At 44.9% G+C, this 16133-nt stretch overlaps 1 protein-coding gene across 1 annotated transcript in view; it reads left to right on the forward strand.

Moving 5' to 3' along the window:
- The first annotated feature begins 3689 nt into the window (after positions 1–3689).
- The window catches only part of LOC120843146 (long-chain-fatty-acid--CoA ligase 5), a 31102-nt gene continuing 18658 nt past the window's right edge, over positions 3690–16133 (forward strand). The window contains exons 1-7 of the mRNA XM_040214378.2: positions 3690–4520; positions 6896–7001; positions 7868–7935; positions 8832–8930; positions 11696–11795; positions 12817–12989; positions 15413–15445. Coding sequence (XP_040070312.1) covers positions 4383–4520; positions 6896–7001; positions 7868–7935; positions 8832–8930; positions 11696–11795; positions 12817–12989; positions 15413–15445 — 717 coding nt within the window. The 5' untranslated portion in view covers positions 3690–4382. The remainder of the gene's footprint in view (positions 4521–6895; positions 7002–7867; positions 7936–8831; positions 8931–11695; positions 11796–12816; positions 12990–15412; positions 15446–16133) is intronic.

Here is a 16133-nt window from a genome sequence, read left to right on the forward strand (position 1 = left end):
CTCCCCCGTAGTCATAAGCACGTCATCGACCCGTTTGTTATCACAAAAAAAGGGTTTTTGAAATTTATTCAAAAACATATTGTCTGCTCAACGAGTGGTAACTTCAACGCAACACTGCTCTTCTCACGCGCTCAGTCTTTCTAAAAATGACTGATTTAGGGGTTTTGGACGACGCTCAGCATGTTTCTAATTGGAACCATATGTCTATCCTCACTAATAAAAATTAGTGAATTTTAATTAATTAGCCGACTTATAGCAACGATTAGCCACCCACATAATGTCCCCCTGGGCGTATTAACTCACTCGCGCAAACAGCATAAGTGTACCTTTCATGGCTTTTTTCTAAAACTAATCTGTAAGAATATAAAAAAAAAAAAAACGGGATATAATTGGCAAATAAATATACCCAACCTTCCGGCTTTAGCTACAAATTTAAACGTCTACGTAGTGTGCTCCGTTAACGAGGTGCAAATTTGTTGGCCCGTCCCAGCGGCTGGGACGAGCCGACGTTCGAGTGGCGAGCAAAGAGCAGGCAAATATTAATTCATGCCGCGCACCAATGTCGGCTGGCGTTCATCGAGATTGTGGTTAAGTCCAAGTTGCATTTAATGAGATATATTTGGTAGACTTACCTCTAGTCTTGGGCGCTTTGCTTGGCGTGGTGTGACCTGCTGCGGGAAGTTCGTCGGTACAACACTACGCCTCAACCGAGGTACCATTTTAACCCCCAACGCTCTAGATACGCTTGGACTGACCTCATAATCTTCGTCGACAAAGTGTCGGGAACAAATAAAGGACTTAGGTCCAAAGCCTTCGAGAAGTCGTTCAGGAATTGCAGCTAGCCAGGCCGCCTTCTCTGGCACAGATTTTGGGAACCTGTGCAGCAGCGTGCTTTCGGTTGCGATTCCGCCGGGGCATCCTTTCACGCAGCACCGGCGCGACATGGTCCCTCACGTCGCCGACACGAGTCCACTACGCGTCCTGTTCAACCTCACAAACTTTGGAACAATTTGGGATCTCAAAGAATTTGAGATCCCTGAAACTTCGAACTCGAAAGTACAGCGTCGTCTGCTTGCAGCGAAAGGCGACACGCACGGAGAAGGGAGAAGGAGGATGCGCGATGCGCGGATCCCGGGGGCAACGCCACTTCCGGTTGGGGCGGTTTCGGAGGCAGGAGAAAAACTCGAGTCACAGGTCGCCTCGATTTTTGACGTCACTCCTCTGGCCCGTAGAGCGCGGGAACTTCAAAATCGGCTTTTGGATTTTGTTTTTTTACTTCACAAATACTGAGTCCCCAGGCTTCAAATTCTGAGGATAATGTGTAAACACGGTTTTTAATCGTTTCAGATAATAAAAAAAAATATGATTTTGACCTGTCAGTGCCCCTTTAAACCCAGCAGAACCAATCAAGAGGCAATGCGCGGAAATATTTGTGGCTCCTCCCACCCTATAAACGTTACACTCGGCAAGTGGCTCTTGAGAATGATTGCCAGATGTGTTCTCTCTAGGCAGGGCCGTGCTCTGGGGTAGGCTATGTACAATGCTTTCTCGAAACGAACAATTTTAAGTGAAACAAATGATGCATGCATCTGCACCAAGTGGGACACGCATTTTGGCAGTTGTTAAGTTGAGTGGTTGAGGTATGTGCCTGGTTGTAATTTGAAAGAAAAAAATGTGGATTAGGCAATTGTCATTGTGCCGCTATCTGAAAAGCGAAGTGGCAAGCAAAAACAAAAAATAGAGCGCATACAGATGCACAAACAAGAAGGGACCCTTAGCAATTCAGCCACCGTAAAACATTTTCTGTTGTTAAGCCAAATATCGTGGCTTCAAAACACCCTAGTGCCACCCAGAAAGTACAGTCGTTCAGTATAATCCCCTCCATCAAAATATTGGTTTTTAACGACCTGAAAAAAAGAAAGCAAAGCCAATCAACCGCAAGTTCAGAAGTGATTTTGCCTGGCTCCTCGGGCATGTATTAGTGCGTGACGACACCTCTGGACTGGCACTTGATTGGCTGTGGAGGCCCCTAGCCTTCCGTTGTGTGGTTCGACACGAGATGAAGCGAAGTATGGTTGGCGCTGGAAAAAGTAAATTGACCCTGTAGAGGAAAAGCCCTTTGAAGAAGCCGACGAGAGGCAACTGTCCCAGGCCAAATTGATTTACGACCAAAGTGGTTGTTTGACACGCCAGCAACAACACAAGAAAAGCGAAAAATGCCTCTTTTCTGGGTGCCTTCTGTTAACCTACAAGGGAGAAAGGGCTACCCGAGCGAGGGCCCCCCCACGGTCCCGCCCTGAGAGCCAAGCGAAAACCTCCCTCCCGCCTTCTTCAGGTGTGGCCCTGGGCTCCAGCCTTTTTAGCCCCTCCCTTAAAGGGATACTTCAACAATATTTGAAATATTCCCGTCGTGTTCAAAAATAGGTTGAATATGATCCACAATATCCGTAAATGGCAATCTCACGTTGGTATTTTGAGCCTGGTGGCTGTATTTTTCGTTATAAACGGCCCACTCTGGCAAGCGCTCGGAAAAGGCCTAGTGGAGACCACGTGACGTCCAACGCAATCGTGACGTAGGTCGTCTCAAGACGAGCGAAGCTACGGCGAGGCTGATGTCGAGAGGATGGCCTAGTCGTTCCAGCCACCGAAGCGGCTGCTTTTGTACGAATTTTGAGCGACGGGTTAATCTTCTATAATCTTGTAGGGGGACAATAGCGACTTCTGTGACACACAAAAGGCATTCTCGGGAAAAAGGGAGTTCCTCCTTCCCCTCTTCTCTCGTCGTGGCCGGAGGCGAGACGACCTCCGTCACTCGCCAAGCTCACTACCCCTCCTCTAGTTCACGGCCACTAAAGCAACCAAGGACGTCATGAAGGAGGTTATTTTTTGCTTGTTTTTGTAGTTTTAATTTGCCTATAACTTTTAAACTAAAGCGAAATTCGAAAAAAGAAAGGTTTCGTTAAGTTACTTCGTTCAGTGCGTTCAGATTCGGTGCAAATTAAAAACCAGTAAAAAAGTCCTTGCAGGACCCCTTTAATGCAGGGCCGTCAAGAGCAAATCGGGTGAAAATATGGAATTACTAACTTTCGGTGTACAATCAAGAAAAGTTGAAAAAATTGCCATTTTTAGGTTGTGTCTCTTCCAAGCTTTGTATGATGGCAAGGGGCAACGAAGCAAAGATTACTGTACTCCCCAGGCAGTAACGTTCACTTATATCCCTTTCGCCATAGCTAACTAGCCGCATTTACGCGGAGGTCATCATTGATCCCAACACTACTATTATCTCTCGGTGTTCAAAAGAATATAGCAAATCGAGCCAAAAATAGGGGTGGGCTATCTTTCGGGAGTTGTAAACATTACATTGCATCGTCTAGGGTTGTAAACTGTTAAAACTACCGAGGAGTTCAAAACCGTTTTGAAGGAGTTCAAAAACTCCGCTGCGCGCGTCGGGGATGCACGACGCAGATGTCCTGGTTGAGCGGTTGAGCCCATGGTCGAGCCGCTCCATAAACCACGGTGCGATTTATGGAGCGGGCTGCAGAGTTGGCAGTGTTGCATCAAACCTAGCCGATCGCGGCGTATTCGGCGCTCTGTGTGGCTACACTGGGCTGCAGATCCGCGCCCTAGCCGTCACGATCCAATCCAACGGGGGGGGGGGGGGGGGGGGGGGGGAGGGAGGGAAGAGAAGAGAAGAGAAAGGGAGGGGGGAAGGGAGAGGGGAGAAGGAGAAAAAGAGAAGAGCTCGGGCAGCTCGGGGATGGATATTGGCGGAGAAGGCAGAGGGAGAAGGCAGGCAGAGAACGGTTGTGGCGAGCAGTGGGGTCGGCGGGGTTGTCGAGTAGCCGTAGCGGTAGTCGGCGGTAGTTGCCGTTTTACGTTTAAATAGTGAGTAGCCACGTGGCGGGAAGGCCGTAAACGAGACAGCCCGACACATTGTGCTGCACCGAAGCCACGGGGGCTGCGGCAACGACGTCAGTCGGCTGGGGGAGGTGTCAAGTGATCCTCTGTAGTGTCTCTCAAAAAGAAAAGTGATGGAGTAGGCAGAGTGCCACTAGTGCTACGAGGAAAACAGATACCCTCGAATGAGCTACGGACCACGGACCCTACCGAGAGCGAGCGCGGATTAGAGTGATAAGCTTCGCGTTTCGTAGTACTTTTCTTTTCCCTTTTTTGTTCTTTTTCCGGCACCTCCTTCTCTCATCACTTTTCCGCATTCGTCGGTGCTGGAGGCAGTGGCGGCACGATCGCACGGTCAGCGGAGCATTTGAGAGCTGCGCCACTTGTTGAATGCGCTCGTTGTCCTCGTTTAAACTCGGTGCAAATTCAGTCTGGCGTCGCGTGCTTAAGGACATTTTTCTCCCTTCGCGCGAAGTGTTCCGTCAATGTCCAAGTTGCTCTTCGCCCGACGCCTTCTTGCGGTCTGCTCGAAATGGGAATCTCTTTCCTCGTGTCGGCAGTGGTCCAATATCGGCAGTGCGGCGGACCGAGAGCTCATCGCTTGTCAGAGTCGGATTTTGCCGGTAAGTGCATGCTGGACATTTTGCGAAGGTTTGAACGTCGGAACTTTGTGCCACTGTGAACCTTCTTGATATGGTTTAACGAAGTTCGCTCTGCGCAACTTCATTCAATTGCTGCTATTTCCCCGTGGCATTGCCGTCAGAACCAGTTTTCTTAAGATGACAGGCTTCTCAAGTAGGAAAAGGTGAAGGAGATAGCTTGCTCAATCTCTCTCCAAGTAACTTCAAAGTTCCGTCTCGATTTTTCTGTTTTTATATATAAATCGTTGGTGAGATTTTGATTAAGAAGCTATGGATCCTAGCATGTCTGTATTTTGCTCAAGTTTCGGGAGAGAACGCCACCCCCCTCATTTCCTTAGGTCCCAGAAAATATGTCCAACTTAAAATCTTCACATAGTTGTCAGGAATTTACATCTGTGAACTTCATAAGTTACACATCTAAAAGAAAAGTAATTAAAATAGGTCTGTTTTCATTATTATTAGGGCTGGACGTCAGTGATAAGTCTTATCCAGATTAATTGCCACACTTTAATCAATTAATTGTAAAAAAAAAAATTAAATGTTTTGCCTCTGCTGAGTATGTCATAAATGGCACAGTACAAATTTGGATTTTAAATCAACCTTGATGTGTGGTTGAAGTCCCCCACACGCAGATTATTACTTCATCTGGAAGGGCAGAGAGGTTTGTTGATATTCTCTGGAAATGGCGAACTCCTCCGATTCTTCACAATAGTCTCTGCTGCGCTAAATGGACACTGACACGATATTGAAGTGCCATTTGTTTAGAGTTACAATTCTTGCCGCTACAGTTCACTTTAGGTAAAAATTTCTTCTAAAGCTTTCCTTCATACAGGTGTACTCAGCCACATCTGCGTGGTAAAAGCGTTGCATTTTGACTTTTCTTTTTTGTTTGCCAAAACTTAATTGATATACCGGTTTAAAAAAATTAATCACGGTTAAAGCATTAATGGGTTAATTGGTTAGGTAAATCGACCAGATGCCCAGCCGTAATTATTATCACTATCGTCGTCATCATTTAACTTTCTTGAGGGCGCAATCAGGAAGAATGTTGACTGAGACCGACAAGATAGTCGGGGGAATCGATTTTCAGCGGGGCATAATTATTCGTTTCCAAAGAGGTGCTTTTCAAAGAAGTTGAGAAACCTCAGGTTTTGTCTATGATCCCTAGTTGAAAGCAATGTTGATTGATACGTTGCTCTCACTTATCCTCAAAGATAAATTTACCCTTTTACTAAGTATTTACGAACACCATTCTCAACCAAAAGTTATATCAGTTTGGTACCTTTTAAATGAGAACGTTTGATAATTGTACAGCACGGTGGATCCCGTGTGTAAATATTGCTGTTATCTCTCCAATACCCTTTCACCTCCTGATATCACTGATCATGAAGGCAATCACACTAAGTGAAGCAAGCATGTCATTGCACAGAGGGGGCTCTTTTTTGTGATAGAGGAGATTATGCTAGCATGAATGAAACTTCCTTTTTGTTTCTGAAGTTTGTTGAACCAGAAATTGACCAGGGATCAGCATTTTCAAGGAAGAATTGTAAGAGCTGCCCCCTGAGTGTCCGAACTCTGTATTACAGCTGTGTATGACCAAATAAATTTGATAAGAGGTTGATAAAAAATACAGTTTTGTTGGGTATGTCAAAGATATTGTTTGTGTGGAAGCAGTTATCACATTTTCTTTATTAGCGCATAGCTGCATGCAAGAATGACTGGGAAAATATTTGTCTGTAAATACCATAACAGGTAAAGTGATGCATTAGAAAATGGGCCCTTTTCTTTTTGTACTGTTTTACATATTTTTTGCATATCTGCCTTGTAAGGACACGCAAACCTTTCAAAAACATCCTGCTAGTGTGCTCTCCAGTAAATTTCATTTAGGAGGACTATAAAACGGGTCTCTTGAGGCAAAGTTCATTATCTCAGATGAAAATATCTAGCAAGCATACAAAGAAAGAAAATATCTAGCACAAGCATAAACTAGAGACAATTTCTAAGCTTAAAAGCGTTTAATTCTCCCTGCGGTCGTTATCGCACCGCATGCGTCCAATGGCATTGCATAGTTCCAAGTTCACCAAAAAGTGGAAATCTGTCGTCTCTCTCTCAAAAAAAAAAAAAACTGTCACTGAAGCTTTACATACATTTCCTGCGGGGCAGAAACTTTTGTCTCCTTCTCTCCCCAATGGAGGGAAAGGGTCTGGGACAAAAAAGGGAGAGCAAGCATGGAGAGCACAAAGTTCTGTGTCACCGACTTCCTGGTCATGTTTACGCCTGTTTATTTAGAAAAGCAAGATGGTCCTTGTGGCATTTCATCTAACTCCTTTCCTTTTTCTTTGTTTTTCTTTATCAAGGGACCTGAACGGATACGAGTGTCTGCTATTGAATCGTCCAAGGACGAGTGCAAGAGCAAAGTGACAACAGTCTACGAGGCCATCTTGCTAGGGAGGACACTGAATGGTAAATAAAACGTGACTGCCCGGAAACATCCTTTCATCTTATTTACGAGCAGAACTGCACCTAAGTGTCCTTTATGCAATGTCTGTGACAGCCATAGCACTTTAGTCTTGTCTCAGTGTTGGTCTTCGAAACGCGAGACTAGAATTTTTCTTTTTCTCAGCTGGTTCTGTTCTATTCGTGGCCTGTGACGCGCGTCTGGATTTATCTTGAAGCAAAGCAGCCAGCAGCCTGATAGGCGTATGGTAGATTTCTCGAGATGTTTAGGGTACTGGCCACTTGCGTGCCAGGTTTGAGGCATGTGTGAACGGAAGAACGCAGGTTATGCACAAAAGAGGGGAATAGAGAAAATCGACCTACGAGAAAATTAAAAAAAAAAATATTGGTGGGATGTTGCCTCAAGGAGTAGATAACATTTGATAAGGCCTTCGCTAACTTGCTTTACTTACCCAAGTAATAAACCTAAAAAATGCATTACATTTACATTTAATTTATGTTACCTCGAAATATGTACGATAGTTTGGCTTATTAGACAATTTACTTAATATGGTCAATCCAGCACCAGTACTTTAATAAAAGTTCCTTCCACTTTTTTGCATCTTAGCAGTGCAAATGCTGGAGAGGGGGAAACCTCCTCCAGCATTCAGTCTGCTAAAGTGGAGAGAGGAGGGAGGAGGAGCTTCCCCCTGAACTCCTAACCTGTCACCTTCTGTAGTTCTTGGAAATGGACTTATTGGCCTCCTGATTTCTGTATTATTTCTGAGTAACCTTTTCTTTTACTTCTCTTTACTATTTGTAGTAGTGATCTTGTAAACTAAATTATAAAATAATCGTAATGAACATGTGATTGTCTTTTTCTTTTTTTGCAGATAACAAGAAAGCGTTTGGATACTGGAGCCAAGGACTCACTGAGCTACGCTGGATCAGTTACGATGAGGTGTGCATTGTTCCTTCGGCGCAAACAGGAAGTCCAGTCGACTGCGGGAGGGGGACATTCTAGCAAGCAGTCCTATTAGAACTAAGCTGTGGTGAGCAATGAATGGATAGATCAACATTTGACTTCCCCCTACGAGTTCGGCAACGACTGGCGCCATCTAGCCCCCGCAACTTAAATCTTAACCTGCTAAAAGGTTGCCATAATTATGAAGAACCCCTAGACTGAGGCGACGTAGGGAACAGCGGAAACACGGGACTTGTGTGTTTTTGCTCTCTTTTATTTTACCTTAGTCTCGGAATTCTTTGCAACAACGTTAAATTTACACCAGCTCGTTCGTGCACTTACATTTTTGTTTGCTCAAGGTGGCCAACTTCTTTTTTAGTGGCTCGACTTGTGACAGGTGGCAAACTGCTGCAGGAAACTATACTCCGTTTCACCTTATGTTGTACCGCAGACAAGGCTACAAGCGCGAGCTCATAGCGTTGGGAGCTACTTTTAACGCACAAGAGCTTGTGCTGCCAAGATGTGCCCTGAGCAAGGAGCTCGCGCTTGTAGCCTTTCCTGCGGTGGTACATTATAAGGTGAAACAGAGTATAGTTAAAAATGCTGGTCCACCTAATGTGCTTGTTATCGTGCAGCAAACAACTAATTCGAAAAATTAATTGCAAAGGTAGTTTGAGCCAACATTTCACCAAGAAGCTTGGCTTAATCTCTGAAACAGCACGAAATAAGAAAAAAAAACAGCTGTACAGATTATTTTTATTTTATTTTTTGGCTAGAAAGCTTTTATAAGAAAACTCACCTCTCTACTCGTGTGGGTCTCGAATCCTCGAATTAGTGATTCCTGACGGTTGTTAATTGGGATGCCGCTAATTTGGCATTGTATGATGGCCCAGCTGTTGGAGAAATGCCAGCAGTTTGGTTCGGGCCTCCTTGGTCTGGGACAGGAGCCCGAAAAGAGCATCGTCACTGTGAACTGCCGAGGAAGTCTCGAGGTAAGTGTCGACCCCGCCTTCCTTTGTAGCAGTTAAGGAGTTTAACAGTTGACCCATTCATTGGGTCGAAACTCCTCATACAATACAGGTGTGCTCTCAAGCGCTATCCAGGCGTAATTTTTTGTTATAAATAATTTAGTGAACAGAGTTTAGTGAAACTTTTTGCAAAGATGCCTTTGGGTGGTGCATTTATCATATTCAAATTTCATGAGTGTAAGTTTTAGAGGAAATATATTTAAACCTAAAAACACCCGTCTTTTTTTTTTTTTGCAGATAGGAAGGGAATTGTTCAAAACCGTCTGGTTTAGGCTGTTTTCACTTGCATCTGCTGGATGCCAGCTTTCATGTTTTTGCTTTACGTTGTGCCGTTCGTGAGTGGCTGCGTGATCCATACGGTTTATGCCAGTTTTCTTCCGTGTGCATGAGAAAACACAGATTTATTTCATAGTTAACATTTTTTTCTTGATGATAAATGCACTACCTAAGGCACCTGTGTGAAAAGTTTCATTGCAATCAGTTAATTGGTTTATTTATGCAGATTTCTTTACGACTGAATGGCGCTCGAGAACACCCTGTAGGTCGAAGCTAATCATACAGCTGATACAAGGCCAGATAAGGAGTAATAAGGTGTGAATTTCTGAGCGATAACAACCCAAAAAAGGAGTACAGTCAGAGCTGTCTTTAGTCAAGTAAATTTTATATCAGTATTGTTTTTTTATTGATTAAAATCTTGAGCTATGATGTTTGCACAGCTCTACTTTCATATGCTGCTGTGCCATGCTCTCTGTTCGTGTTTTTTTTTAGAAAAGTTTACAGACCCTTTCAAACATGCCTGCTGTGTAGCAAGAATATCTTAAAATGACGCTCATTTTTGACCTTGGCTCGCATCGAGCCTGGCTGGTACGTCAGGTTTGGTGGCATCGCAGTATGGTGGTTTCTTTATAGTAACTCTGCTGGTAACGTGGACCAGCAGAGTTACGATAAAGAAACTACCATATTGCAATGCCACCAAACCCGATTTTGTTTTTGTCGTATTCTTTTAATAAAGTGCGTTGGATAGCAATGCAGAGGCAGGTGACAAGGCAGCGACATGCAGACGTAGCAATCAAAAACTTGTTCACCAAGTCCTGTCCCCGCCCCTCCCTTGTAATTCTCAGCAGGTACACTTACAAAGCAGAGGGCCCAGTATGGGGCGGTAATAAAAATAATATGTGCCATATTGGCACGAATGCAGTGCACACTTGTTTGTTTTAGGAATTCGGCTCCTCGAAATGCTCGACGCGTTGTTTGCAAGAGCGTCGCTCCGGCGACCTTGGGGAGAGGAGGGGGCTAGCCGCGTGGAGAGGGAAAGTGCACCGTTGCGTTGCGTGGTCAGCGAGGCGTAGAACGAGCGAAAAGGAAGGAACGGGAAAACCTTATTCTTTTTTGTTTGCATATGGGCTGGTCGTTTGGATGCGCCTGGTTAATTCGTCGCCTCTTAAATCCCGTGCGATCGTTGAATGCATGCATGCACGCACATACACCAAGGCATGGAGTTGATGAGGCATGCAGTGAGAGTGGACATAGCGCGTTCAATTCAGTTGAGATCGTTTTACAGCGATAGCTGCCATGGGCTTTTCCCACCACTGGAAATGACGTCCATTCTTGATGTTGTAGTTGGCTACGTAGGGTTTCCGTCGTCGACGTTGCCAAATCCTTGAAAACTATTGCCTGCTGCCCGTGGTAATCGAACCTGGGTCCGCTGGAGATGTTACCACTGGGTGATGCCACAGCATTGACAACTTGCTTTAAATTTGAGGGGGAGAGGAGGGACAGCTGTTTTACTCAAAGTCCGTTGCGTGCACTCTCCAGAAAAAGAAAAAAAAAATCGGATGACGAAATGGCGCCGTAGCACTGTCAATGCCAAGTGCTCGAGTCAGGAGACGTGGTTTCGCGCGCTCCGGAACAAAAAAAAAAACAGGCGTTTGGAACGAAACAAATGTCTGTTTTGTCCAGAACACATTTGTTCACACACTCCACGGTGCGCGAACGCAACGCCGGTTTCCAAAGACTTTGCCGAGACGTGTCGCAGCTGTTGGTGCGATTGTACTGTGAATGAACTCGGGGCAGCTCAGTTATTTTTTTTTACCCAGCTTAAGTTGGCTTGTTGTTCAAATTACGCCTCCTCCCATCTGGTTTCCAGCAATGTTGAACAGATGAGAGGGCTTAGAACTCGGCAATTTCTGCAATGAAATGCAAGAGTTGGCACAGAACGTTTTGAACAGCGTAGCTTGTACTCCAATTTTCGCAGAAAGTCTCTATATAATCCAGTGGCACGGAACAGTAGGCTACAGCAGTGGCTATGCGCAAAACAATAGCCCATTGCTTATGTCTTCTTTTTCTTCTTTTCTGCTGATTAATTTGAATGAATGGAAATGGCTCGCTGACGGTCGGGGTTCCTGTGCTAGCATCATAATTATATTTTTTTTAAAGTTTGATACCCCTAAAAAGTCAGAGTTTACGGCAACATTATATTTATGCTTCTAGTACCAATTTCATCTCCACTCAATATTGTTGGGGGCTATACTTTTTGTCGTCCCTGAGCGGAAGCAAATCATACGTTCGCTTTAATCTCGAACCCTATTGGGGACCTGCACCGTAAACTTCGTCGTCCTGTCGGATGGAACGGCACTCTGAGCTGGAAACGTTTACAATATTTACAACGAATGTAGCTTCATGTGGCACGATTTTCTAAAAGACTGCACGTGTATTTCCCTCCCCTGCAGTATGCGGTGTCTCACTACTCGTTGTCAATGTTCTCGATGACATCCTGTCCGATCACCGCAAACGCCGACAAGGATGCCATTGCGTTTGTGCTGGGACAAGGTTCGTAACTCTGATATTATTTTTGAGCAAATGCCAATCAGCTTTTCAGGGTGCCTTTGAAAGAAAAGAAAAACAAAACAGCAGGCAAACAGGCAACTACGTTGCAAGCACTTGCTCTATGTTGAAAGGCTCTCAGTGATGATACAACATTAGACGAGCACCAGACTGCTGAGACTGGTGCGTACAAGGAGCTTTCTGGAACGTGCACTAGGATTTGGCGCAATTACGGTGAACAGGACTATCTACGACATTTTACGAGCGTAGACTGCCTCGTCCTCGGCCAGCAAGCTTGGGACCACTCGTGACTCTGCAACAGCAATAACACTTTTTGTTCTTAGCGCCGATGCCCATTGAGAATGTAGGGTTGATTTGGATATAACCCTGAGTTGAGATGCTGAATGCTGCTCTAACCATTCTTTCTTATTAAAGTGTTTTTCTTTATCACCTATCAATGTTCTGCTCTAAAGTAGTTAATCGGGCCAGTTGGTTCATAGCTTAAAAAGTACAAAAGCGCCGAGAACAAGGTCCTAGCCTACATTCCGTTGTTTCAGAGAATTATTTTCAACAGTGGTGTGTTTTGGTCATAACAACAGTGCAAAGGCAATAACACACACACACACGCACACGCGCGCGCGCGCGGCACTGATTTGCAACTTAATTGTATTTTTGGGTTCTTCTGGGCGAGGAACGAGGTTTGCAAAACTGCTTTGTTTTCTTCGTGTTTGTGAGGGGTGCAGCAATGTTTGTTGCACCTTTTGCGAAGACAAAGAATACAGAACAATTTGCAATCCTTGTTCGTAGCGCAGAGGAACCCGAAATTACAGTTGAGTTGTAAGCCAGTGCTGTGTGTCTCTTGGGTGTGTGTCTTTGGGTGTGTGTTGTCTTTGCACTGTTGTTGTTATGATGTTTCATCAACTTGCCCAAGTTGCTATCCTCACAAGTACTTCAGTCATTTGTTTAGAACATTTATTACAAAAACTGCAACCATCTTTTTTTTTTTCTTTTTTTTTTTTTGTTACAGTGGAGAGCTCAGTGATGGTTTGTGACACGATTGAAAAGGCAGAGTTTCTTCTCAGCTGCCGAGATAAGTTTCCGTCGCTCCGCATGCTCATCTTGGTCGAAGACCCGACGCGGGACATCGTTTCTGCCTGTCGTTCGAAAGGTCTGGAAGTCCTTAGCTGGAAAGAGTGCCTGGTGAGTTCCCCAGTTTCGTCGGCAACCTTTATTCGGGTGTCAGATGAAAATCTCCACTAAACAGTATAGATCTTTTACGACACAATCAATAGTTTATTTATTTCACATCCGACACTGATGTGGGCTGTACAGGCAAAAAGTCCAAATGTTTACTTGATCATGCAAGTGGCACATGGCGACGAACCAAAAGCAACAAAGAAAAAGACATACAGTAATATCCCAAGAGATAGCCCACCCCCCGAAATACAACCCACCCCTATTCTTGGCATGACTTGCTATTCAAAGGGCAACTCCGCTTCATTTTTGGTTTTGAAAAGCTGCGCAGTCCTCTTCAGTATTGCCTAGGAAGGCCACACGTCAAATATTACGACGCAGTTCTGTCTAAATGTTTCTTAAACGGTGCGGCAAACTTTGCAACTTGCCAAGTTGCCGAAATCGGCTGACTCGAGCGGGCGAATTCAGGCGCAACCAAAAGCGCAGTCAAGGCTACGAAGTGGGCGGAGCCAGCATTGAGCTAAACGTCATCACCGTTGCCCCCTTTGCTTGTTTTTACTTCTCTGTGCGAGCGTAGCGGATGACGTCAGCAACGTTTCCTCTCGGCGCTCAGCGGTGTCCACGTGATTGGCGTAACGTGCCTGCGCAGCGCGCCTCTTGGGAGCCGTACGGCCGACCCGCCGTGATTCCGCCGTTACCGCAGTCTCCCACGTCACAGCCTCCGTCGTCGTCTCACCGTTCGTGACTACTGTCTTTCGGGGTTTCGTCCACACTACGGACACTACGTGCGCAGACATATGCCGCAGTAGTGCAGACGTCGTCTAATGTCGTAGACGCGAAAATCTGGCGAAAAGTGCAGACGACACTCGCGGTGCACGCTCACCCCACTCCCGCTTGTCGTTGCGTAGAGGATCACGTGACATCTCGTACCACGTGATATGGCCATGTTCTTGGCGGCCCGAGGCCAATGTTGCCGGACGGTGCCGAAGTTTCAGCTAAAAATTATATTTAAAAATATATATGCCATTTTTCGCGAAGCAAACAATGTGGTGTCTTTTACTAGGGCTTTTTAATGCAAAATAACTCATTATCTCAAAAGCATCAAAATTGAGCGGAGTTGCCCTTTAAAAAAAAAGAAATGCTGAAAGATAGCACGCTTTTAGTAATTTCATGGCCTGGCCAATGGTGACGTCAGTAGAAATGGAGTTACTTGGCCGCGACGGGAGATGAGTGAAAGTTGCCGTCTGGGAAGGACAGTGGTGTTTGGTTCGTTGCCCCTCCCTGCACAATCACAAGTTTCGCAAATCACAAAATCTAAAACTAGCATTTCTTTTTTTTTTTTTTTACATGATCGCACACTGAAAGTTGGCCCACTCCTTATTTTTACCCGATTTGCTTTCGATTTTAGGTGGGCTCTCTAGGGGTATTACGGCGTATAAATATTACACCTTACTGGAGATCACTTTTCTTGTAGGAAGAAAAGCTAATTGGGCTTTATTGTGGTTTAGATTGTATTCAGTTTTTATTACCGTAGCTGACATTGGTAGGCAGTGCTGCCAGTACATCATTTGACTATAGAATTTATCTCCATGCGTGCTGTGGTTTGAGTGTCCCATGTTTTGAACACGAATACTCTTTGTATTTGAGAACAGTTGTATTAGCGAAAGACATGAGAACCTGCAGTGACTGAAAATACAAAGATGAAGGAGAGGTAGACTACTGCTGTGCTGGCTCTCAATCGAAGTTTTTTTTTGATTACTGTCAGTAAAAAGTCAGAAAAACTACAAAACAACATGGCACTTCTAATAAGCAAACTAAATCCCACTGAATTCGAGCCCGTATGGCACACCCAATAAAACTTAATCATACAATATAAGCAGATGGTGGCCATTGTCTAATGCATAGAAATAGCATTTCATAGACAGCCCCCACAGAAAACACAGCAAACTAGCCCTGATGCTTTGTGCCATGCTTGTGAAATTTGAAGTAGGACTTGTTACTCTGACAGGCATCATATTTTCCAAACGATAGTCCAGTGTATAGACGACAAAGATAAATTTTGCTTGCAAAAACAAAAATAGTTCTCTTAGACAGTCTATCTCTGGTGCCTTGTGCTCACACGGAGAATTCTCCTACACAGCGCACATTGACAAATACCTGGCGTATTAGCTCAAGAAGAAGATTGTACCATACATAAAATGTCTCATTCACTCAAGTCTGGTGATAACGCACAACCTCGAGAAACAATTCCTCGTATAGTCCGCACCGCAAACATTTTAACTCTTAAACACGTAGAGTAGTCTACAAAATACACTAAGCTAACGATATGTCTGTTCCTGCGTTAGCGTGCACACGTTCTGTCTGGCATACAGTGTGTACATGAAAACCTTGAATCTGCAGAAGTGTGACCATGCTACCCGACTTTCCAGGAACGTGGCAAGAAGGCCGTCCGGGAACCCATCGTAAGATTCTTGTCTCTCCTCTCTGCAACAACTTCAACGCGGCGTGCCCTTCGTAATATCTCAGCCAGTCGGTGTATGTAGACCCGCGTCGATTCATTACATTCCTACCCCACAGGCCCCGTGGCGTACGATCATTGATTCACATTCCGGAGACTATCGTCTAAAATGGACTTCTTTCCTGTAAGCTTCTGCGCATGCGTACACCCTCTTCCTTGGCATTGCTTTCTACTGTCACCATTTTCGGAGGGCACCGTTCCGCACTACCAACGTATTCGGCACCAACCTTTGCACATATTTTGTCTTTTTCTTTTCTTTGACTCTTTTTTGGGTGTTGCTCGTATGGGCAATAAGAAGCAATGGAAACCAATACAACGGCCCTATGCCAAAGTATTGGTTAGGTTTTGACTGGCAGGAGTATGTAGGGCTGCCCTTCCTTTGTAGTTTGCAGGCTTGGAGCCTAAAACTTTGATACTGTTGTCTTTCTTTGCGTCATCATGGTAAATCACTCCCAAGGATGAATGGATGGACGGATGCTAGTGACTGTACCCTTTATATCGGCCAGCAACTTGCGCCCCCTAGCCTAAAAACGTTTCTGTCCCTTCCTTTGAAATTTTGTACCAGGCTCCTGTCCCCCACTGGACCGTATAACGAGGATTCCATGTTTTCGCAGTCTATTTTTTCGTGAAAT

The sequence above is a fragment of the Ixodes scapularis genome, unplaced genomic scaffold (genome assembly GCF_016920785.2).
Source record: "Ixodes scapularis isolate PalLabHiFi unplaced genomic scaffold, ASM1692078v2 PGA_scaffold11__112_contigs__length_91849675, whole genome shotgun sequence".
Classification (NCBI taxonomy): domain Eukaryota; kingdom Metazoa; phylum Arthropoda; class Arachnida; order Ixodida; family Ixodidae; genus Ixodes; species Ixodes scapularis.